Genomic DNA, 25,693 nt, shown 5'->3' on the forward strand with positions numbered 1-25,693 from the left:
AATTTATGGAGACCTCGCATCATCAAGAATTCTCAAAGGAAATTTGAATCCGCCAGTCTTCTCTTTGCACATGCTCAAATAATGCTGCACGGTTTTGATTGTCTCCTTTTTTCACCCAGTGTCCATACATTTTAAATGTGCAGCCATCAATGAGTTTGCGGAAGTTTTTGACACTGTATGGATTAGTTATAATAGTATCCACTGGTACAGGTGGTGGATTGTAGTAAAAATATTTGAGTCTATGGAAAAATCTGACACAGAGAACACCTGCCTGCAAGAAAAACAATTAACATATAAATCCATCAATTTCGTTGTGTGCAGCCCAATATCTTAGTCATTTTACCTCCCCCCCCCCCCCCCCCCCCTTAAAAACAACAACATTAGTCCATGTGTTGCCTGCAGGTGCTTATATTACACAAATGTGACTTCATCCAGAAGGATGGACAGACAGATGTGGGACAAATTGTGTCTACCATCTATCAGAGTCTGAACACAAAACATTGTTTTAGCAATCTTGTAAACCAAAATACTGATTCGATTTGAGGCAAATGGAAACTTACCCTAAATGTCCTCCTTGGGAAAAATTGCTTCTGTGGTTTCAACTTGAAACAAAAAGAGTATCAGCTTAAAATTCTGTGAAACTGACAACTGTTCTACATGTTATATATAAAAATATACAGTGCAATGAGAATTATTGAATAGTATATATTTATATGTTGTTTTCTAAGTCCTATTCAAGAATTTTTCACTCATGTCAAGACACCATCTCCATTTAGCCACAAATTTTGACTTATACATGACACTTAGGGCAGTAGAAGTGAGGGTTCTTTATTGTGTCAACCCCTACCATGACAAGGGACCCCCAATTTTAAGGTCATATCTGAAACTCCTGACTTTCACTTCTAATGTTGAGTGCTTGGCAAAGGTACAGTCACAACCAACGTTATATGTCTTAAGTTTGATGTAGCTCCATAATTGAGAATCAAAGCTGGGCCTCCTGGTTGTGAAGCAAGTACCCTAACACTAGGTTACTGCAACCAATTTCCTGAACAGTAGTTTGAATAGTAGTCCAGATCGCAATAGGAAATAGTAAATCAAGGTAACCATGCTGTGAAATGATACTATACCTCTCTTTTGAAGAAAGGCGAACCCAATGCTTCCTTGGCTGTTAATCTTTGTTTTGGATCAAGCATCAGAAGGTTTGAAATCTATAAATATATACAAATATATAGGAGAAGGCTTAAATATAGACGCTGCCTGCTGCCTAATCCTTGTTATGTTATACATAACAAGAGGTCCATGGGCCACATCGCTCACCTGAGTCACCTTGGCCTATATTTAAAGATTTTCCCTATATATTCGCATGAAAAACTTTTATCCCTATTGTGGCCCCAACCTACCGTAAGGGGCCATGATTCTTACAAACTTGAATCTGCACCATGTCAGGAAGCTTTCATGTAATTGTAAACTTCTTTGGCCCAATGGTTCTTGAAAAGATTTTTAAAGATTTTCTCTATATATTTGTATGTAACACTTTGATCCCCTATTATGGGCCGCATCCTATCCCGGGGGGCCATGATCTTATTAAACTTGAATCTGCACATGTCAGGAAGACTCCATGCAAATGTAAACTTTTCTGGCCCAGTGATTTTTGAAAATAAGATTTTTAAAGATTTCCCCATTATATTTGTATGTAAAACTTTGATCCCCTATTGCGGTCCCATCCTACACTCGGGGGTCATGATTATAACAAATTTGAATCTGCACTATATCAGAAAGCTTTCATGTAAATTTGTACTTTCCTGGCCTAGTGGTTCTTGATAAGAAAATTTTTAAAGATTTTTCCCTATATATTTGTATGTAAAACTTTGATCCCCTACTGTGGCCCCATCCAACCCCCAGGGGTAATGATTTTAAGAAACTTGAATCTGCACTATGTCAGGAAGCTTTCATGTAAATTTGTATTTTCCTAGCACAGTGGTTCTTGGGAAGAAGATAGTTTTTTTTTTAAGGTCTTGATTTCAAGGGCCTGGGCCTTTCAAATTGGGAAAGATAGCGACAATTGCTTGAAATTGGGGAAAATGTTTCACACAAAGAAGTAGGGAGAAAACCAAACCAGAGTGCATTAAGGAATAACTGGACTCCTTCTCACTTTCAATTTGGTCAAAGCTTACCTCATTCAAATAAGTAGAGGCCAAAAAATTAAGTTTACTTAACAATTTTGAAGGAAAATTGTAATCTTTGGCCTGTGAAGGAGATTTATGAATAATAAGGCTACCCTGCTTTGATTTGCTTTCATTATGAAGTTTGGGAATTTCAAAGCAAAAATTGGAGAAAATGCATGCTTTCTAGCATTGGGAATTATTTCGGCCCCTACAGACCCTAAAAAAATCCCTGGAAGGTTTTCAAAGATTTTCCCTATATATTTGTATGTAGAACTCTGATCCCCTATTGTGGTTCCATCTTACCCCCGGGGGCCATGATTTAAACAAACTTGAATCTGCACTATGTCAGGAAGCTTTCATGTAATTTTGTACTTTCCTAGCCCAGTGGTTCTTGAGAAGCTTTTTAAAAATTTTCCCTACATATATTTGTATGTAAAACTTTGATCCCCTATTGTGGCCCCATCCTATGCCCAGGGGTCATGATTTTAACAAACTTGAACCTTCACTATCTCAGGAAGCTTTCTGGCTCAGTGGTTATTGAGAAGATTTTTAAATAACCCCATCCTATTTTTGCATTTTTGTGATGGCCCTTCATTTGAACAAACTTGAAAGCCCTTCACCCAAGGATGCTTTTGGTTGAAATTGGCCCAGTGGTTCTGAAGAAGCCAAAATTGTGAAAAGTTTACAGATGGCCGGATGGACAGATGGACGGACAGACGACGGACAACAGGCGATCAGAAAAGCTCACTTGAGCTTTCAGCTCAGGTGAGCTAATAAATAAAGTGCACCGCCACGGCACATGATACGCCCGTCACATATTGTTAACAGTATAGATTGTACCCATTAAAACATTTTTTTTATATCACCTTAATTAAATGTCACAGTGACCTTAAAGTAGGATGCGACACACCTTCTACCTAAGATGCATTAGTTGACCAATTTTGGTGATTCTAGGTCTAATAGTTTTCAAGTTATGAGCCGGACAAGTTTTTGCCATATATGGCCATATCTTCTTAATGAAAGGTCACAGTGACCTGGTTTTAATGTGCGACACACCTTCTACCCAAGATGTATCTACAGACAAAGTTTGATGATTCTAGGCCTTGTAGTATTTAAGTTACGGGTCGGACACGAAAAAGCTAACAGACGGATGGACAGACGGATATCTTCTTAATGAAAAGTCACAGTGACCTGGTTTTAATGTGCGACACACCTTCTACCCAAGATGTATCTACAGACAAAGTTTGATGATTCTAGGCCTTGTAGTATTTAAGTTACGGGTCGGACACGAAAAAGCTAACAGACGGACGGACATGAACGCCATACCATAATACGTCCCATCTTAAGACGGGCGTATAAAAACTGTTTAAAACAAGAGTCACATGGGCCACATCGCTCACCTGAGTCACCTTGATCTCTGTTGTGGCCCCAACCTACTCCCGGGGGCCATGATTTTTACAAACTTGAATCTGCACTATGACAGGATGCTTTCATGTAAATGTTAAGAGAAGCTGTCAGTTACCATTGAGAATTATCTTTAAACAAGAGGCCCACAGGCCTTATCGGTCATCTGAATACTTATATAGTGAAAAAGTATCACTACTTCCATGGGCTATGAAATCTAGAAAAAATTCCCTGTTCTGAATATCTAAGCTAAATTCTAATGTTCAGCAACAGTATAAAACAAGATGTGTTCTTAAAACTTCACTGCCCTCAAAAGTGCATACACTGATGAAAGACTTTAAATAATAGGTGTATTAAATTAAAACATCAAAATATATGACTAATTTGGACTCATCCTAAAGTCATAATCCTGGGTTGTGAAATTCACCATTTTTTGTAAATCCTTTTCTGCTATTCTTAAGTATGCATTTAGATTTTATACAGTATCAGCAAACTTACACATAAATATTATAATTATACTAAGTTTGGCCCCACCCTAGGGTCAAAACCCTTACTCTGGGGGAAAATTAAATTTACAATTTTGGTAAAAGACTACCTGCTCTATCCATTTAGTTTCATTTTAGTATCAAAAACACTAAAGAAAATGTTATTTAAGTGTTTTACACATAAACACTATATAACAAGTTTGGCCCTGCCCTGGGGTCAGAACCCCTACCCTGGGGATCATGAAATTTACAATTTTGGTAGAGGCCTTCCTGCTCTACATCACTATGCATTTAGTTTTTCTTACATGTGTGTGGTTCTTGAGAAGAAGATTTTTGAAAATTGGTCAATTTTGGACAGTTTTTGCCCTGCCCCTAGGGCCCCAGGGGTGCTGGAGTCCTGAAATTTACAATTTATGTTCCCCTTGTTCCAAAGATGTTTCATACCAAATTTGAAAAGAATTGGAATGATAGTTATCAAGAAGAAATTAAAAATATCTATTGTTCCCACATTTAATAACTGACCATTTTGGCCCCACCCTGATACCAAAGCCCCTACCCCTGGAATAATCAAATTTACAATTTTGGTCAAGGACTACCTGTTCTTTCTAAATATCTATTTACTTTCAATTTAGTATCAATAGCATTAAAGAAGCATACATGCCAACTTTCCCGATTTGTGCGGGATTCTCCCGATTTGAAGCAGTTGAAAAGGCAAATCCCGATATCCCGATCGGGATTGCAAAAATACCCCGGAATCCCGATTTTCTAAAAATATCTCCCATTTTACGACAACAAACCCCCATTTCCAACCGGAATTTGAAATCCCGCGTCATTTCTGAACTGGCCAATCAGAAATCGGGACAATAGTCAGCCATTGCTGTTTACCTGTGTCGCATGGTATCGGGGTGATGTAATTTACCTGGTCTGCCTGTGTCGGGGTGCTTATTGGACAGTGCGAAGCATGTTTTTATAGTATGGATTTCAAATTGACATATCCTTTACACAAACGTGAATGACAACGATAATAGTGTCACCATGCACCACCAAACAATCGGACATTCCCGATTTTTTGCCTCTCGCTGACAGCATCCAAAATATGCAATAAGGTACATAAAATATATGTTTTTCCAACTAAAATAATATAGGCTATCCGAATCTATCTGTCTATAGCGATGTATTACATAGTCTATATAGTGTAGTATTCAATAGACTTTGTGATGCGTAATTCGCACAAGTCTGTACTGAATTTTATATTAGCAAGTAGCTTTAATTTACAAGTAAAAACGTATATTTTGATGTGTTTTTTTCCTGGTAATTATTTCAGATGTCATGGGTGCAAAGGTTTTGTTCGCAAACTTCATAGCAGGGCAGACTACTCCTTTTCTGGTTGCAATGCAGATTGTTCCACCAGACTCGGCAAGCCCATGTTTACAGACAACCAAGATTGCCTTTGTAGTCGTACCTAAATGCATGTGCTTCAATTTAAATTTTGAAATATAGACCAGCCAATGTGTATATGGTGTAAAAGGATGTAACTTTAAGTATTATTTGATATTTGTATGTGACTTGTTGGAGAAGATTTTTTGCTGAATAGATAATTTTAATAAAATACTTATGTATATCTTTCAAAGTGTTTTTTTTTTTTTATAGTTTTGTTCAAGTCAATGGTCAAACACACTTGGTGTTGTGTTAATGTATGATGCATGTATAATGATTAGATTGATATTTTATTTGAAAAGACAAATATTTATTTTCATGGTAAAATGTCGTGAATTTTGAGCGTTGAAAAAAGGTCGTCGCGCGCAAAATCCCCCATGGGGATTTTCAAAAGTTGGCATGTATGAAGAAGATGTAATTTAAGTGTTTTACACATAAACACTATATAACAAGTTTGGCCTGCCCTGGGATCAGAACCCCTTCCCAGGGATCGAAATTAACTTTTTTCACTACTAGTTTAGCTTGTGGATTATTTTCCAACTAGCAAAATTGAGCTTTTACTAGCATTTTTCAAACGATTGCTGTTTTACAGGAATTTAAGAAAACAAACATATATCTATATCAAAATATAGGGAAAATCTTTTAAAATCTTCTTTAAAGTGCAATAATAAAAATAATTTTGAGGATTCTTTCATTTCAATTTTAATGAATTATCAGACAACATACATGTATCATTGGTGCATGATGAGGGTCATAGGGTACACTTGTGCGGCGAACTCGCTGTGCAGAGATCTACCACCTATTTACAACATCATGTGGTTTGAAATCTTGAAGACTGTCTGTGTCAATTCAAACTATATCTTCAAAACTTTTGGAAATTTCATCTAAAAAATTTTAGTTGAAAAAAAACCCCGAACTCTAAGTGTTTGACTACAGACTTCAGAAAGACACTGCGTGAAGCGGTGACACTAACACTTTCATGTGTTGTTTCATGTAAACACAGATGAGATCAACATGCTTGCTATTTAAATCAGATGTCTCTGAGACGCCCGAAGTGTGCATGAAGTAGGTCATCTTCGACATCACTGACTGAGATATTTATTCGATCAACGTTTACTTTTCCAATATTTGTATATTCATTCCATAAAGCATTTCTATGCACAAGACAAAATTATTGTAAACTTCAAAGTGCAGCCAATAAACCAAGGAAATCCGGAAAAAAGATCTTTTTTTTTTTTCACTCGCTAAAAGCTGCGATCACTTGTGATTTTTCACTCGCTATGTCAATTTTTAACTCGCATTTAGCGAGTATTTCCCCTTAATTTCGTTGCCTGCCTTCCCCGGGGATCATGAAATTTACAATTTTGGTAGAGACCTTCCTGCTCTACATCACTATGCATTTAGTTTTTCTTCCATATATGTGGTTCTTGAGAAGAAGATTTTTGAAAATTGGACAATTTTGGACAGTTTTTGCCCTGCCCCTAGGGCCCCAGGGGTGCTGGAGTCCTGAAATTTACAATTTATGTTCCCCTTGTTCCAAATATGTTTCATACCAAATTTGAAAAGAATTGGAATGATAGTTATCAAGAAGAAGTTAAAAATGTCTATTGTTCATACATTTAATAACTGACCATTTTGGTCCCACCCTGATACCAAAACCCCTACCCCTGGAATAATCAAATTTACAATTTTGGTAAAGGACTACCTGTTCTTCCTAAATATCTATTTACTTTCAATTTAGTATCAATAGCATTAAAGATGTAATTTAAGTGTTTTACACATAAACACTATATAACAAGTTTGGCCCTGCCCTGGGGTCAGAACCCCTACCCCAGGGATCATGAAATTTACAATTTTGGTAGAGGCCTTCCTGCTCTACATCACTATGCATTTAAATTTTCTTACATGTTGTGGTTCTTGAGAAGAAGATTTTTGAAAATTGGTCAATTTTGGGCAGTTTTTGCCCTGCACCTAGGGCCCCAGGGGTGCTGGAGTCCTGAAATTTACAATTTATGTCCCCCTTGTCCCAATGATGCTAAATACCAAATTTGAAAAGAATTGGACTGGTAGTTATTAAGAAGAAGTTAAAAATGTTCAATTGTTAACGCACGACGGACAACGGCGGATGAAAACCCATTGCAATTGGTCACCTGAGTAAACTCAAAAAGTGGAAAGTACAAAAATCACAAATCTGAACAAAACTCTTACACTTTTGTGTATAACGATAGCAAATGTTAACAAGAGGCCCATGGGCCACATCGCTCATCTGAGTCACCTTGGCCCATATCTGAAGACTTTCCATATATATTTGCATGTAAAACCTTAGTCCCTATTCTGGCCCCAACCTACCCCTGGGGGCCATGATTTTTTCAAACTTGAATCTGCACTATGTCAGAAAGCTTTCATGTAAATGTCAACTTCTTTGGCCCAATGGTTTTTGAGCAGATTTTTAAAGATTTTCCCTATATATTTGTATGTAAAACTTTCATTCCCTAGTGTGACTGCAACCTAAACCCGGGGGCCATACTTTGAACAAACTTGAATCTGCACTATGTCAGAAAGCTTTCATGTAAATCTCAGCTTTTCTGGCTCAGTGGTTCTTGGGAAGATTTTTAAAGATTTCCCCTATATATTTGTATGCAAAACTTTGATCCCCCTTGTGGCCACATCCTACTCCCAGGGGCCATGATTTGAACAAACTTAAATCTGCACTATGTCAGAAAGCTTTCATGTACATATCAGCTTTTCTGGCTCAGTGGTTCTTGAGAAGAACATTTTTAAAGATTTTCCCTGTATGTCAAAGTTGACTCATAGGTTATCGTTATCCAGAAATATGAAAATGAAAGTAGAAATCCAATTGGTGACAAAAAAGGTATTGCAGCTATATGCTTTGTGCTTTAATGAAACTTATCTCCATTCCAATGTTGTTTGTCAATCCAATGAGCCAATTTCAATCAGATTGCTTTTGAGTCTATGTATCATTAACAGAATCAGATTCTTAAGCATTGATTCAACCATGACAATGTAATTACTACATCTGGAAAGAGTTGAAAGCATTTCTTACCAGATCTTTGGCTGTCTGACTGACATCATCCCATTCTGGGCTTCCAAAAGTGTAATTTGCCTGCATAATCATTCTTAACATCTGCATCTGTTTGCGATGCCAGAAGGGTGGTGCACCACACAGTAAGGTGTACATAATGACACCACAGGCCCACATGTCCACTTCCATACGGTACCCTGGGACATTATCATACATAGAGACAGCTAGGACCTCTGGAGCAAGATACCCTGGTGTTCCACATAATTCTGCAAAGGAAATATATGTCTATGTGCAAACTAAGTAATGAATCAGTCTTTCAGGGTCTTACTGACCAACTTTTGAAGAATACGTTAAATGTAAAATTTTCAGCATTCTGCTCAGGCTGTAAACACACATATAAATCCCTGCAGAAGCTTCAAAAGCACATCATAAGCAAACTATTTGTAAGCTATTAATGGGTATGAATACTGTCATGATTGTTGAAGATTACACAAACTAGCACTCTCTTGGTATTAAGGCTTATGGAGTCAAACAGTTACAGATCTAACAGCTGATGACACAAAAATCATGATTCACGGAGATAAATTAATACAGTCCCTGATACGTTCTTCATTCCCACTTGAACGGTGAATGAATGCAGAGCGAACGATTAACGCAATTTGGTGAATGGTGAGTGAATGCAAAACGCGAACGGAGTGCAGAGTGAACAGTGAACACAAGATGATCTATTCATTTTGAGTGTTTTAGACTTTTCCTCTACGATTGTATTATTTCATAATCAGTAAGAAAAAAGATATGTATAGTATAATTTGTCCAAACCGGCCTCTGAGTACTACGGTGCTCTGTCAATTCCAGCCACGAAATATAGTCCCTGACATTTCTTTAACAAATCCTTTATTAATAATTCCCTGTACTCCGGATACTGCGGACACCATGTTTATGATGTTGTGACCTAGTACTAGCTACCCTAAACATTATGAACAGACAAAGAATAGCCTTCAACAGGGACTCGAGGGAGTTCGTGGTGTTATCCTGAAGAGACTCCCAACCATTAAGTAAGTGATTTACACACTAGTGTATCTTGTAGGTTCTTTGACTTCATGCCAGTCATGATCACTAATAATCAGAAATTCCTCCGATTCTTATCCCTTTCACATTTGTGTCTGATGATCTTCACTGCACACAACATATAAGGAAAGCAAGGGTAACAGTCAGAGGTATCTTGAATTATGTAACTCATGTGTCTTTTGTAAAGTAGGATAATGAAATTTGCTAGTCTATATACGTCTATTGTCGGACACTGAGACGATTTTCATTTGCTATCCGGCACTTGATAACCCGCGATTTGCATCAACTAGATATCTACTCGCTAGACACAGTAATGCTATTTCATTTGTAACACCTCATAGTTTACCACTCTTATTATGTACAAAGCAGGTCAAACTGAAATAACTTAACGTTGGCATTATGGTTAAAACCAGCTCGATCCGCTCCTTTATTTTTATGTTGTCGCTATACGAGGAGCTGATTTTAATGAGATTGGTCCGAAGAAACAGTAAGAGTTATCAATTGACAAGTAAAAATTTAAGTTGATAGCACAAGTGACCAGTGATTAGAAATATTTATTTACGGTCCTGTAATTTGGTTATAGGAAGGTCTAAAGACCATATGGTATCCTTTAATTATTTACAATTTCATTTCTCTTTCAGAATATAATTCATGATAGATACAGAATTTATATGGTGTGCAGACCACTGACCAGGCTGGTTTCAATATGCCATTCTGAGAATTACACTATGCAGACCTGGATGAATGTTATATAGTTCCAAAATGAGTTTACTCTGAATGACACTTAATTCAGTTCATGCACATTTTAGGTAAGTCCAATGAGACTGCTAGGCCTATATGTATTGTGGATGAGAATTCCATGATCCTGATATGTCTTAAAGGAGTAGGTACGGTTTTGACCAAATTCTGCCCGGCATTTATGGAGGAAAATTATTTTGCGATGCAGATATTTTCCTGTCAAATTCCTAAAAGAGTAACTTATAGTAACTCTCAAAAGCATATGGAAATCAACTCATCTACGCGCATGCGTAGTACATAATCAAATAAAGTAAGGGCTTTCAGGCTATTTGTGGTGTTTTCATGGTTTTTGTATTGATAAACTTGTGAAATTGAACACCTCTTCCCTCGTCGCCCGGAATAATTTTTATATGGATTAAAAATTTACTAAATAACTTACAATTCTTCTTGGTTTCACCCCGGGCGACGATGGAAGAGGGGTTAAAATATCAGTTGAAAGATGCTAACAAATTCGCCATCGTGACGCAATTTGCGTTGATCGTGGTGGTTGAAGAGGAAACGAGAATCATCTGAGTAGTAAATATATTTTCAAATAATATATGCTCATATAGTTATTTATTTAAACACTTTGACATTTATTAAAATCATCATAATAATAAAAATCTGGATAAATTTAAGCCTATCTTACAGACCGGATGCCATTTTTGTTGTTATGACTATAGTGTAAACAGAACGGTGTATCATACTCATAATATACCAACTGACGATTCGTGAGAATTCATGTTACATATAACGATGGACGATTCTTTTAATAAATAATATATTCCTTGAAGATTCAAGCATTATTTTATACCATTCACATTCATTTGATTAAATGGGAAACGGCATGCGGTATATTACATGTAACAGCAGACGACAATATCCACCTAGGTACGTACGTACATCAGTGATGTCTTTATGACAAAGATTTTGGTTCAATGTCACTATTTTTATTATATACTCAAATTGGCAATGAGCTATTACAAGGAAAAGAAATAAAACACAATATTGTTTCTTTCCAAAAATATACAACATATCAAATACTCAGTCAACAAAGACATTGTCATGAATATTTTGGGAAAAAATAAACACAAATACAACAATAGCATACCCCAATTGTATGGCAGTGCCACACCCAATTAAACCCGTCTCACCGGAACAAAGAGGTGGCCATTATGAATAATAAAGAAAATTGTATAAACTCATTGTCGAAATTACTAAAGAAATATTTCACTGCTATAACGCATTAGAATTGTTATAACTATAAATGAACGTTAGCATATTTATGAAATTAATAAAATGCTAAATGTTACTATAGTAGAATTACATGTATTGATACTGATAATATTTATCCAAAATAAAATATCAAAAACATTTTATAATTTGCTTACCAATATTTAAAATGTGTTACCCCGAACTCTATTCGAACACCCTGTGAACTGTGTGTAGGGCGGCGTCAGAATGAAGAGCGTGCACATATAGTGAGCGAATTATAAATAAGCCGACAAACCGGTTTTAATATTCCAAGTAATCAAATATAATTTATAAATTTCTTAATTACCTGGACTATTGTTATAAACACAAAATACTAATATTAAATTGTATCTGAAACTTAAATACATTATTTTGCATATTTTTTAATCTCAAAGAAAATGATTCGCAAGGACAGAACTTTTTAAATAACTCTCAATCAATTACAGCGCGCAGTTCGTGATAAAATTCTGCAATACGATTTATGCGTCACATATTTAGTGCGAGTGTAACATTTTATATTTTTCAAAGACAACAATTTATTTGTTAGAAAGTTTACGATGGTTATTCACGAATATAAAATTTTAGCACACTATCTATAATTATACATCGCCGCGGTGCCCGAGCGGTTAGAGCGTTCACCCCGCATGCGGAAGGCCCGGGGTTCGAATCCCGGCCGCCACAGACCTAAGTCGTTAAAACAGGTAGTGACAGTTCCATCGTCAAACGCTCTGCATTAGATGTGAATGTCACAGGTCCTCGGAGATGACCTTAAAAACGAATGACCGGTGTCAAAATATGGCACTGGAGGTCTTCAGTGTTCTACTATATCTGCAATGGTTACAAAACTATTTCGTTGTTTGGGGAACACTAATTCACTTTCATTTTTGAAAACACAATACAAAAGAAAAAAAGTTTGTGTAGCTAAGATAGGGATTAATATACATTTCTTGCAAGGCACTTTCTACTTGCATTAGTCCTAGAAGGAATATATGTTACTCATTAAAATTATTTTTAAATGGTATGATTGAGGTGCCTGAAAGATAATTTGCTTCAAATGTGTTACTCGTATTACGATTATGTATTTTAATTTACAATGATTGAAATAGATTATGGGCGCATAGATCGTTTTTCAAAAAAAAAAAGGGGGGGGGGGTTGACTTCTCGAAAACATTGACAAACACAAAAATAGGGATTTTGGTATCATTGGAGTGGGTTGATTACATGTATCCAATGTATCACTTACAATTACATTTCATCTATCTTTATCTACTACTATAAAATACAGTCTGGGGGAGGGGGTTTACACAAAGCGAATACACAACATATGGATATATACAAATATAATATTGAGACTCGCGAATGATTTTTGTATTTTTCAACTTTTAAGAGGGTTTCTTTGGGCAAAAGTGGATACAATGACACTAAATTGCACAAACCAAGTGTTGGGGTGTACCAGCTTTGTATCGCTCAGTTGTACAGTACCGAACACATTGACGATTTTTTTGTGGAGAAGCCTGATAGTGGAGAGTGTGTGTGAATATGTGTATGAGAGACGGTCTGTTTGAGACATGGTATATTATGAGAGAGAGAGAGAGAGAGAGAGAGAGAGAGAGAGAGAGTATTTTGACTTAAAAAGTTTTTCATGTTTTGTTAGTTTATTTTACGTCCTTTCGAGAACTTTTCACTCAAATTGAGAAATGATAATAACAATAATGATTAATAATAATGATTGGTTTTATATAGCGCCTTTTCCAGCGTATGCTGCTCAAAGCGCTTTACAATAATCAATGTACATTATTACCCCGGCAGACCTTATATCAATCTAGAACTTTCTCAGCCTCCTAGGAAGCATACAGTGCAAGCTGCCATTACAAGCGCTAGAGCACTAACATTCTAACAATATCTTTCACTGTCTATAGCCAGGTACCCCTTTACACTTGGGTGGAGTGAGGAAATCCATGTAAAGTGCCTTTCTCAAGGACACAACGTCAGCCCTGCCGCGGCCAGGACTCGAACCCATGACCTTTCGGTCAAGAGTTTGACGGCCTAACCACTCGGCCACCGACGCCAAAAAAATCATCAGCTGTATGTGAAGTACCACATATAAAACCTATGCTTAGCACTTAAGGCTATAGCATTGATTTTTTTTTAACGTGCCAACACCTGTTGTGACACAGGACCTCCTTTTTTAAGGTCACGAAAAACTGAAGATATTGAATAGTGATGAATTCGAATTTGCGTAATTTCTATCAAGAATACAAAATAAAGAGTAGGGCAAACACGGACCCCTGGACACAGCCGAGGTGGCATCAGGTGCCTATCTGAAAGACCCATGATTCTCACTTTTGTCGAAGAGCATATGTATATCTACGTCTCAGGTTCGACGTGGCATGTCATGAGCGGGGTTCGAACACACTATACCTCCCGGTTACGAAGCGAATTCCCTACCACTGATAACCGTAACCGTTTCATAATTATCTTCCCTTTGAAGTTGTGTTTCTAGTTTCTCAGAAACACTGCGTTTTTTCCTGAGTATACCTATGAAATGACATTTTGCTCCAACTTAATACCACGCATATAATATTGAGAATATACATATATGGAATATTGCGTATGCCAATTAAAAACAAATGCCGATGAATTCTATTGTGTTCCGATTCATGAAGAATTACATTGGTGATAACCCAAACTTCGCATAAAATTCAGTGATTTGAATTTGAGCTGCCTTTGATGTCATCATTTTTTTTTTCCGAATGCACGCGAGACTCTAACAAATATTTTTAAAAATCTTAAAATTCGCCACAATAAAGGAAGTTGGAGGCAGAAATAAGAGATCACTGTTACCAGTATATAAATGTTTCTTTAATTAATTTGGTGTTCAAACCATTATATTTCTGCACCAGAAAAGCTTTCCGCGAATACCTGCAGTTTTTGCCCCTGTGCGGCATATCTGATGTGGTTTCAATTTTCATTTAATATCCATTCAAATCAGTACAAAAACCAATAATTTCGCATTTACTAAGAATTAATACTTCTATGTGTGATACAGTTTTTATTTTCCTACTCAAAACATCGCTTGGGGAGAACTCTCGTATATTACGTCAAAATTAACGTCAAATTTGGTGACGTCGTCAGGTTAATATAAAGTTTTCCGTTGAAAATATTACAGCTGCTATGGTAGATAAAGAATAACAATGGCCATTTTCATAACTGGCACATTATCAAATACCAGATTTAGTATTTTGGTGAATTTCCTTGACGGCAGATTTTGGCTAAAATCGTACCTTGTTCTTTGTCTGACAGCAAGTCAAATTGGGATGAATTTAATTCCACAATCAGTTTCAAATCACTGATTTAATTTGAACAGATCATACAAACTGTTTCTATTAATTTTGAATTGATATATAACATGCCCACAAAATAATTGCATTATTATTTTTTTTTTTAGAATGTACATCATCAATGTTCTCCCAAGGGAAAGTGAGCAAAAACTTATCCAGACAATCAACAGCATATTTTTGTGAAACTTATTAAAATGTGCAGGTAATATTGCTGTTAAAATATTTTGTATCCTATGACTGATATAACTTTAACCTTAGTTATAACTTTTCAACTAAAATGGGTAGGGATTTTATATTTACCATTTTTATTCTTTGTGACAAGAAAAAATTGTTTTAATATATATATAAAAAAGTACTGCATTAATGACCTTTTGACCTACTAAGGCTTTCTGATGGTACCAAAATTTGATCTTCTGAACTTGACATGAATTTTGACCGACTTGTCTGAAAAGCGTTAAGTTTGGGGGCATCCATGGTTCACCATGTTCACATTCATGTCTTGTTGCTGTTCAGACTATGAAAAGATGTTGCTGTTAAGAATGATTACCATAGCACAACCATTTAATGCAATATTAGATAAGTTCAAATATTTTCATTGCAATCTTGGTATTGTATTGCGTGTGTTAATCATTTATGATGAAAATGTTTTATTTTAATTTCTTCATTTATGCACTTATTTACATGTATTTGTTAGATTTTAATCGAATTAATCTAAGAGAATATAATATATCAGTATATTTTTAAAATTTAGAAGGTTAAAAGAGACGAAACAGGTGTAAAATAAAGATAATTTAGAGCGTCAAGTCAACTGAATTAAAGACAAAGAAGAGTACGTGCAGTAAACTACATTTGTATTGTGATTTCGTTTGATTATATTTCATCAAATGGTTTTTTTTTAATTATTTGCAGGAGAAATAGGATTACGAAGAAGAGAAGTTTGTCATAATTTTTTATAGCATGAATTAAATACAATTTCTCATATATTAAGATTCTTCATTTTTTCAGGACAATAATTGGTAATATTCATGAAAACTAGCAGAGCTCCAATACATTTGAAGTGTTAGTCAAGTATACTTTAGGAGAAGCAAGCAAAGTCTGGAAAATGTCCTAAATGGTATCCGAAAAGTGCCTAAAATGGTACCCAGAGTGTGCCTAAAATGGTACTTATGCTGTACCCGGAAAGTACCTAAAATGTACCCAGTTTGTACCCAAAATGGCACCAGGTTTGTACCTAAAATTGTACCCTTAAAGTACCTATAATGTACCCAGTTTGTACCTAAAAACTGTCTAAATTGGTAACCAGATTTTACCAATAATGTACCTGCATGAATAGTACCGGAATTGTACCTAAAATGTACCTGAAAAGTTTCTGAAATGGTACCCGGATTGTACCTGAAAAGTACCTAAAATGTACCCGAATTGTATCAATAATGTACCCTGAAAATGTATCAAAGAAATGTACCCCAAAATGGGAACAACAATGTTGACAAAATTGTACCTAAAAGGTACCCCAAAAATAGAAACTTTCAAAGTTGAAATAATAATGTACCCAAAAGGTACCCCAAAAATTAAAACCTGAAAAAGTTGTATGGGAAAGAAAAATGTACCCAAAAAAGTACCCGCTTGCAGGTAAAAAAAAAATTAAAGTGCGGTTCCAAATAGGGTAGTGTTTCGGGTATCTTTTAAATACATTCCGGATACCTTTTGGGCATGATTCCGGGTACTTTTACCGGTACCCAATGTGTACCCCAAAAGTACTTAAAGTGTACTCCAAACATTATCGCAATTCACCTTTGAATTAGAACGCTTTGGCCGATATAGTATTGCGTTGTGTGATAACACAATTGAATCTGTTTGTAATACAATTGCTAAATGCAACAGAAACTCTCATTGGTCCATATGTATAAGTCCGCCCAAATTCCCTTATACGGCATTTGAAAACATGACGGCCAGATGGAAACAAACTTCAAAGGAAGAAAGAGAAAAAGTTGTATTCTTGTGTTGTTGTCTCAAAAATTTAATATCAAAAAATTCCTAACATATTTTCCTACTATACTTAATTGTGTCCAAATATACCTTCAAATATTTATTAAAGCCCCATACGACCCAAAAACTCACAGCTTTTGATGATTTCGTTCGTTGACGTAGCCATGTAAGGTAACCACTCAATTCGAATCCCGGTTCATTTCCATATCGCACAATAGCGTCTAGATGTAAACCAATACCCCACAAATATTTCAGCTAAATATTTTAAATAATATATCATCCCAGTTCCATTAAATGATAATTATTCAAATAGCTAAACTCACGGCAATGCAGCTTTCATTAGTCTGGGCAGGTCTCCATCTCTGCCACACGAGTGTTAAGGACCATAATGGGCTTTAGCATTTCGTTAATCAAGAGCTTATTTTACCTTTACCAAAACTATATCTTTTAATTTCTATTAATTATTCATGTTGATAATTAATGAAGAGCGAATACATAACTTACAACTAATTGTATGAATAGATACCAATAGCAACAGAGTTCGAATTGACCGGCTACCTAACATGGCTATGTCAACAAACGAAATCATTTGAAGCTGCGAGTTTTCAGGTCGTGTGTGGCTTTAATGAATATTTGAAGGTAGTTTGGACACAAGTATAGTTGGAAAATATGTTAAGATTTTTTTATATTGAATTTATGAGACAGCAACACAAGAATACACTGATAACGCTATATCAGCTAGGCCTCAACCGTGGGCAGCTTTTTGTGCCCCGTAAATCGAAAGTTTTTATAAGAGATGGATCTGTAGCTCTCTGTTCCGTCACAATATTTTTTCAGAGAGCTACAGTTCTCCAGCAAGTAATTTTCTAGTCCATCCATCTTATCTGATTAGATCACCGGGTCACCTGAATCAGCTCGAGACAGTGGACGGGCTGTAATCGGCCAATGAAAACTCTTGTTGTATTACATCAAACATGTCATTCAAACTGCAATCGTCTCATTCAAATTGTGTCGTCACACAACGCAATACTATATCGGGTAAAGCGTTCTAATTCAAAGGTGAATTGCGATAAAAACTTAGAAAGTTGTATGGGAAAGAATAATGTACCCAAAAAAGTACCCGCCTGCAGGAAAATTTTTTTTAAAGTGCGGTTCCAAATAGGGTACTGTTTCGGGTACCTTTTGGGTACATTCCGGGTACTTTTTACGGTACCCAATGTGTACCCCAAAAGTACCCATATGATACCCGAAAAGTACCCCAAAGTGTACCCGGAATGTACCTATATTTTCTGTAAGGGTCAGCACAGTATGGTGCAAAACATGAAATAAATTCTTAATCTAACGAAGATGTGTATCATTGTAACTAGTGGTAGTAAATGTATAGTGCTTGTCATTGTGCGTATTATGTAAACAAGTGCATGACTTAGCCAAAATGTACACAGCTCTCCCCTTTTAAACATGATCGCTTTATACTTTTCCCATACTTGGGCTCATGCAGCTGTCTTTTCATCTGTTCACAGATTCTAATCCAACTGCATATTTTGGCATACCATCGATTTTTCCCAAGCATGGGAAAGTTTTAGAATTGAACCATGCCATTGGTTATGGAATACTTATTGAACTACTGTTATATTACCTATCTGAGTATTGATAACTTTAGAATTACTCTGATTTCTCAGGTGCTATATAGTGTTCATGTTCATATAGGCAAACATTTTGCTCTCAGCCTGCATCTTAATTATTCAGGTACTCAACCTGCATACATAAGCTCTGTCAGGTGCTAATGAACATGGCGACACATAGACAAGCATACTTGTCCTCAGCCTGCATATTCCTTTACCGTAGAGTATACAAAGTTTTTAAGATTGTTTTTATGCTGATGTATTCCATTTCCAACTCTATTACATTGTATATCGTTTATTCTTAGTTTGTTGCATGAGCCCTTACTAAATAGCTCAACTAAGTATCCTGTTATATTTGAAAATATATACAGTATAATTTGTCTAAACGCGGCTGTGTGTGGTTCCAAAGAAATTGGCAGGTTTACACAGAGTCCGGAGTGCAGAATGTTGAAAAGTATGAGAGTTGCTTCCCTTGTATTCAATGTCTATCATGCATATGTGTTTAACGATTGCTAACGTTGTATTATATCACAAAAGAATTCAAAATGTGAAAATATAAATGCCAGTGTTTTATCGTCGTGTTCTTTTGAAAAAGTTTGAATTTTTATTAAACGGTATAAAAATCTGGGAATTATTCGCGCACTTTTCCATTGGTAAATTGTCGATTTCGTCTACATCATCGTCGTCATCAAGTGCTAGTCATCATGTGCATTCGTCAAGTTTGTGTTGTGTTCGTCTAAAATTTCTCTTTCCCAGCTTTCGTTGTAAATGTATTTAATGGAAATATCGCTTTTAACTGTCTCAATTTGTGAAACGGAAACTGATGTACATGTAATGACGAGTGATCGACCGGATATGGTGAGTTGAGCTAACTTAACTGTATATCATCACTGTCTGACTCGTCGGAGAGCTCCGAGAGGTCCACCCTGCTTTTGGAAAACATGACTGGGTTGTTGACGATTTTGATTCATTCCAAGAATGTATCAAATTCATCGGTCAATTGAAATTTGTCTTTTATTGTCAGTTCATGTCTCTGTCGTTATGGGGAAGGCTCGTGCACCATTACTTCGTACTTGGTGCTGTCATAATTGAAAAGTGCATTTCCAAAAAAATCAGGTTTTATTATAAACTGATTACGACTCATCGACAGTTGAACTCTTTTACTTACCTGAGGCTTCCCTTGAGACACCCTTTGTGTACACCGCGCTTGTGATCAATCGAATATACCGACAGGTTGGTCATCGTGGGGTGACCGGTTTAAATACGATAATTAGAGCTAATTACGAGAGTTGGGACCTCGTGTAATCTGAATACGACTGACGTAACAATTAGGGTGGTGTATAATCGAGGGGCCGGTTTACACAGGATAATTAAAGTTAATTGATAGCAATCGGGACTGTGTAAGCCGGCCGATATACAGAATACGCAGTATCCGGAGTACAAGGAATTATTAATAAAGGATTTGTTAAAGAAATGTTAGGGACTATATTTTGTGTCCGGAATTGACAGAGCGCCGGAGTACTCAGAGGCCGATTTGGACAAATTATACTGTATATCCATTTAGTTTCAATTTAGTATCAATAGCACTAAAGAAGGTGTTAATTAAATGTTTTACACATAAACACTATATACTAAGTTTGGCCCTGCCCTGGGATAAAAACTCACCCGAGAATCATGAAATATTTGATTTTGGTAGCTGGCCTTCCTCAGCTCTACATCATGATGCATTTAGCTTTTCTTAAACATGTGCAGTTCTAGAGAAGAAGATTTTGAAAATTGGTCAATTTTGGACACTTTTTGCCCCATCCCTAAGGCCCCAGGGGTGCAGGAGTCCTGAAATTTACAATTTATGTCTCCCTTGTTCTAAAGATGCTGCATATTAGATTTGAAGAGAATTGGAATAGTAGTTATCAAGAAGAAGTTAAAAATGTTCAATGGTTAATGCATGACAGACGACGCACGACAACAAATTGCAATAGGTCACCTGAGTTTGCTCAGGTGACCTAAAAATGTCAGAAACAAAATGATCATCTCTTTTTAACGCCAAAGTTTTTTAAAATTCCTTTTCATCTTTCCTCTGCTTACTGGAGGCATGAAATTTTTTACCTGTAAGTTCCTCTTCTGCATTTAATACTGTTGCAAACCCAAAGTCAGACACCTTCACATTAAGATTGTCATCCAGCAGAATATTTTCCGGCTACAAATACAAAATTCAAAACATCACCCATGACCACTTTTAAATATTCTGTTATAATTTTTACACATACTCTGGCATTTACATGTAGATATAAATTATCAAAATAATTCTCTGAAACTAATGATCAGATGATCTGACGATGACACTATCAAAGCAATATTTAGCAAAAGAATTAGGGGTGAAACAATAAAGCACCTCAATGATTTCATACAAATTACAATACAATAACCGGTTGCGGTAGCTCAGTGATGTAGCATTCGTTTTGTAACCGGGAGGTCGTGAGTTCAAGCCCCCTCCCCCCTGCTCATGCAATGGCCGCGTCAAACATAAAACGTAAACATATATAGGTAGTGATTCTTCCTTCACCAAACGCTCCGCATTTAGAAGTGAGAATCACAGGTCTTTATGACCTTAAAAACAGAGGTTCCATGTTGTGGTAGGCGTTGGCATGTTAAGGAACCCTCATTGCTATGGCTGTATGTGCTAAGTATAGGTCTAAATTATTGATACTTCAATTACAACTGATAACTCAATATGAGTGAAAAATTCTCGATGGGACATAAACCAACAAGAGTACCGCAAACGGTACATAATACGCCCGTGAAATGCTTACATAGGGTGTTTTTCTTGTGCTATAATTTGTATAACTTTGCTTCAGGTAGTATCAGCCACCATGAGGTTGTGACAAACTTTCATATGAACAAAGGGTTCTTAGCTAAAAAATCGAGATTTCCTCAAAATGGACCAAGTTCAACAACCTGTAATTCTTTTCAAAAATGGAAGAAAATCAAAATCCTTCCCCAGATGCACAACTTCAATACCCATACAAACACTCCACAAAATGAGATGGTCCTCACTTGAAAACTGTGGGAGGAGTTGGGCGGACAAATTATGTACCCTCCATAGAATATTAATTTCCAAATAGACTATAAGTTCAACAACATGTAATTTTCTCAAAAATTGTAGAAAATCAAAATCAATCCCACATATACATCTTCAATTCCCATACAAACACTCCACAAAATAAGAAGGCTCTCATTTGAAAACTGTGGGAGGAGTAGGGCGGACAAATTATGTACCCTCCATATAATAATTTCCAAATAAAGGGGCAAAACTCCTGGAAAAAAGGTCGAAATGGATCAAAATTGCAGTATGATCTAGAGAGACCCACAAAGAAGCTACACAACAAGTTTCAGCATGATATGTAAAAGGGAAATGAAATTATAAAGAGAAAACCCCGAACGGATGGACGGACGGATGGACGTACAGACATCGCTGTACCATAATACGTCCCGTCTAAAGACGGGCGTATAAAAAAGAGGCCAATGGGCCTCAACGCTCACCTGAGTGACCTTGGCCTTGCCATTGTTCAGCTGTTGTGATTTTTAAAAGATTTTCAAAATTTTATCGATCATTATTCCCATGAAAAATTTTGACCCCATATTGTGGCCTCAACCTAAGCCCAAAAGGATCACAACTGAAAATGAATTCACATAACACAGAGATGCATCAACACCAATGTGAATAACATGATCTTCACATATGTTTCCAAAGTATACAAAATTATATATGCATTTTGTCTTTCTTATGCTTATAGTAATTAATTCTAACAGTTCATTTGCCAAAACATTGCGACAATTAATCACAATACGGACTTACATCTAAGCCCCGATTTCAAAAAATCTCGTTAATTAGTTAGGTAGTCACATGGTATAGTGATGTCATATGCGATCTTCTTCGATCAACTGATTGTGATAGAAGTGTTAGATATTTTTTAAAACGTTGGGTTTTAGGGGAGTATACTTTATTCACCATGGAAAACATTTATTTCAATGTTGACAAATTTCCGGAGTCTTATATGTTTTAGTTACCAGTGCATACAAATAGCATTGTAAATATAAATACCCAAATGTAGCGAGGAAAGTGAATATGAAATCGGCAACTGCGAGTGAATAATGTTTACATGCATGGTTGTTGTCTAAATGCTATTTTGTAATGTTATTCCATTAAACATCTGTAATTAGCATTGTCTTTTTTCAAAATAAACAGTGCAATTATTATTAAGGTATTCCGTCTCCTGCGGAAGACCTTACTATTATTGTTCGCGTTCTTCTTCATTATTATTATTATTATTATTAAGGTCTTCCGTCTCCTGCGGAAGACCTTACTATTATTGTTCGCGTTCTTCTTCATTATTATTATCATTATTATTATTATTTTCCTTGGTAGTACACGCGTTTTTCTCAGCCATTTCTCGATCGATTTTCACGAAATTTTCAGGAAAGATGTCTTTTGGTGACGAGACTTTGCTTGCAAAATTTCGTGCTTGACGTCACTTCTGGTCAGGAGTTATCTCTCTTTTAGTGACTTTTTGAAGGGCCTTGTTGTCCACACATCTCCTCCGTTAGTTTTGAAGCTAGAGTCTTGAAATTTCTACACAAGATAGAGTAAACATTTTAGAAGATTTGTGGGGGATTCGATTTTACCGGAGGCGATTTGCCTAAACGCTCGCCTGGACCTGAAAAAATGGATGCCAAAATTTTTCGCCGATTTCGGCGATTTTTGACCTTTGATCTCCAATATCTTTTTTCTTGCAAATATTTTGTTAAGACATGTAGAACAAAAGTTGTGCACATTTACGAGATCTTTACAAAAATATCAAGATTTAGGGGCTAGCCCCTTCAATTAGGGATCTAGAAGGGCTCAAAGTCTAGATCAAATATCTCAAAAATCGTTAATATTTTGGTATAAGTCAAAGAACAAAAAATGTTCATCTCAACAATCCAAATCTATTCATATAAAAATTTAGGTCATATGTTACATAATAAGGGATTTTAAGGGCCAAAACCATAAATTTTTTACCCCTTGTATCTCGAAAACGACAAATATTTTGAAAAGCAGTAAAGAACAAAAGTTGTTCAGAATGATGATCTGAACAATATGCATATTTCGTTTTTACCCTATGTGGCCCCGTTAGGGAGCTACAGTTTGGCCCCTAAAAATTACTTCTAGAAATAACTCGAGAACGGTAAAGAATTTCTAAATACTTGTTGAACAAAAAATGTTTGAAATGTCATGACCTTTCTTACGATATCAAGCAAAAGGGGCTGACCCTTTAAATTAGGGGCCCAGAAGGGTCCAAAGGTTTATGAGAATATCTCAGAAACTATTAATATTTTGTAATAAGTCATTGAAGCGGAAATGTTCATCTAAACGAGCTTGTTCTTATCAAATCAAAAAGTAGGTCATATGTTACGTAATAAGGGATTTTAAGGGCCAAAATCATAAATAATTGACGCCTCATATCTTGAAAACGACAACTATTTTGAAAAGCATTATTGAACAAAAGTTGTTCAGAATGATAATCTAAACAATATGTACATTTCGTTTTTTCCCTATGTGGCCCCGTTAGGGAGCTACAGTTTGGCCCCTAAATATTTCTTGTAGAGATAACTCGAGAACGGTAAAGAATTTCTAAATACTTGTTGAGCAAAAAATGTTTAAAATGACAAGGCCTTTCTTACGATATCAAGCAAAACGGGCTGGCCCTTTAAATTAGGGGTTCAGAAGGGTCCAAATGTTTTTGAGAATATCTCAGAAACTATTAATATTTTATAATAAGTTGTAGAAGCGGAAATGTTCATCTCAACGAGCTTGATCTTATCAAATCAAAAAGTAGGTCATATGTTACGTAATTAGAGATTTTAAGGGCCAAAATCGTAAATATTTGACGCCTCATATCTTGAAAACGACATATTTTTTAAAAAGCATTATTGAACAAAAGTTGTTCAATGTGTCATAACCTATCGATCAATATCAAAAAATGGGTCTGTGGGCCTCATGGCTCGCCTGTAGAGTTGATTTTTGTCGATATCAGTCGATTTCAAAAACTTGTAACTGGTAAATATTTTGTAAGGACATATTGAACAAAAGTTGTTCAGTTTATCGAGATCTATCGATTGATATCAAGAAATAGGCCTATGGTCCTAATGGCTCGCCTGTAGAGTCGATATTTTGTCGATATCGGTCGATCTCAATAACTTTTTACAGGTAAATATTTTGTAAAGACATATAGAACTAAAGTTGTTGAGTCTATAGAGGGCTAACAAATGACATCAAGAAATAGGCCCGCGGGCCTTATGGCTCGCCTGGAGAGTCGAATTTCAAACGAATTTCACCGCAACTTTGCTTCAGAAGCTTATGATATGAAAAATTGATTATATCTAAAGTGTCTTAAAGTCGGAAACTAAATTGGGACTCATTTGTCTTTTTTTTTTTTTTTTTAAACTCCGAGTGCATCAACAAATCGGACGGAAGACCTACTCGTTGCTTGCAACGAGATCGTGTCTAGTTGAATCTATTTTTGGATTAGATAAGAGGGCGAGTCAATAAGTAACCAGCCTAACTTATTTCCGGTTGAGATCCACCTCTTCTTTTTTGATGTAATTGCCCTCTAGTGTGATGCACTTAAACCAACAGTGTTCAAGTGCCATCAGCCCAGAACTGAAAAATTCAGGGTCCTTTCCATTGACCCACTCCTCAACTGCCGTCACGACTTCTTCGTCAGACCGGAAATGACGTCCATGGATATCCTTTTTCAAGTTTGGGAATAGAAGAAGTTGCTAGGAGCTAGGTCAAGCGAATAGGCAGGATGTGGTATTAATTCATACCCGTTTCACATGACCCTGGATGATAATCTACTAATTAAATTAAATTGACCTAATCATCAATATTTATATTTGTTATGTTTTTGCCTACTTTACAGCATCCATTGCAACTTTGGCAAGTGTGGACTCTTGCATGTCCTTTTGCAGCAAAACACCTTTAGAGAATTTACCTCGGCGTTTTTCATGGATGGCTGGTCCCAGGTGTATAGCAATTAAGTTTGCATAGTACACTCCAATTACTGTACTT

At 36.1% G+C, this 25,693-nt stretch overlaps 1 protein-coding gene and 1 long non-coding RNA gene across 4 annotated transcripts in view; one reads left to right on the forward strand and one right to left on the reverse strand.

The window, feature by feature from the left end:
• Window positions 1–25,693, reverse strand: part of LOC130051808 (phosphorylase b kinase gamma catalytic chain, skeletal muscle/heart isoform-like) — a 174,198-nt gene that overhangs the window by 36,247 nt on the left and 112,258 nt on the right. For 2 of the 3 annotated variants that reach the window (XM_056154505.1, XM_056154513.1), the window contains 5 exons: window positions 20,689–20,779; window positions 8,556–8,800; window positions 1,128–1,208; window positions 561–602; window positions 1–271 (listed from right to left, as the gene is read on the reverse strand). The exon at window positions 1–271 is cut by the window's left edge and continues 8,302 nt beyond it. In XM_056154505.1, coding sequence (XP_056010480.1) covers window positions 23–271; window positions 561–602; window positions 1,128–1,208; window positions 8,556–8,800; window positions 20,689–20,779 — 708 coding nt within the window. In that variant the 3' untranslated portion in view covers window positions 1–22. The remainder of the gene's footprint in view (window positions 272–560; window positions 603–1,127; window positions 1,209–8,555; window positions 8,801–20,688; window positions 20,780–25,693) is intronic. The other variant, XM_056154511.1, reaches the window with a different exon arrangement.
• On the forward strand, window positions 4,712–18,448 carry LOC130051818 (uncharacterized). Its single transcript, XR_008800080.1, has 2 exons — window positions 4,712–5,160; window positions 5,379–18,448. It is a non-coding gene; the product is annotated as an uncharacterized LOC130051818 (long non-coding RNA).

Source organism: Ostrea edulis, chromosome 1 (genome assembly GCF_947568905.1).
Source record: "Ostrea edulis chromosome 1, xbOstEdul1.1, whole genome shotgun sequence".
In the NCBI taxonomy this organism is placed as follows: Eukaryota; Metazoa; Mollusca; class Bivalvia; order Ostreida; family Ostreidae; genus Ostrea; species Ostrea edulis.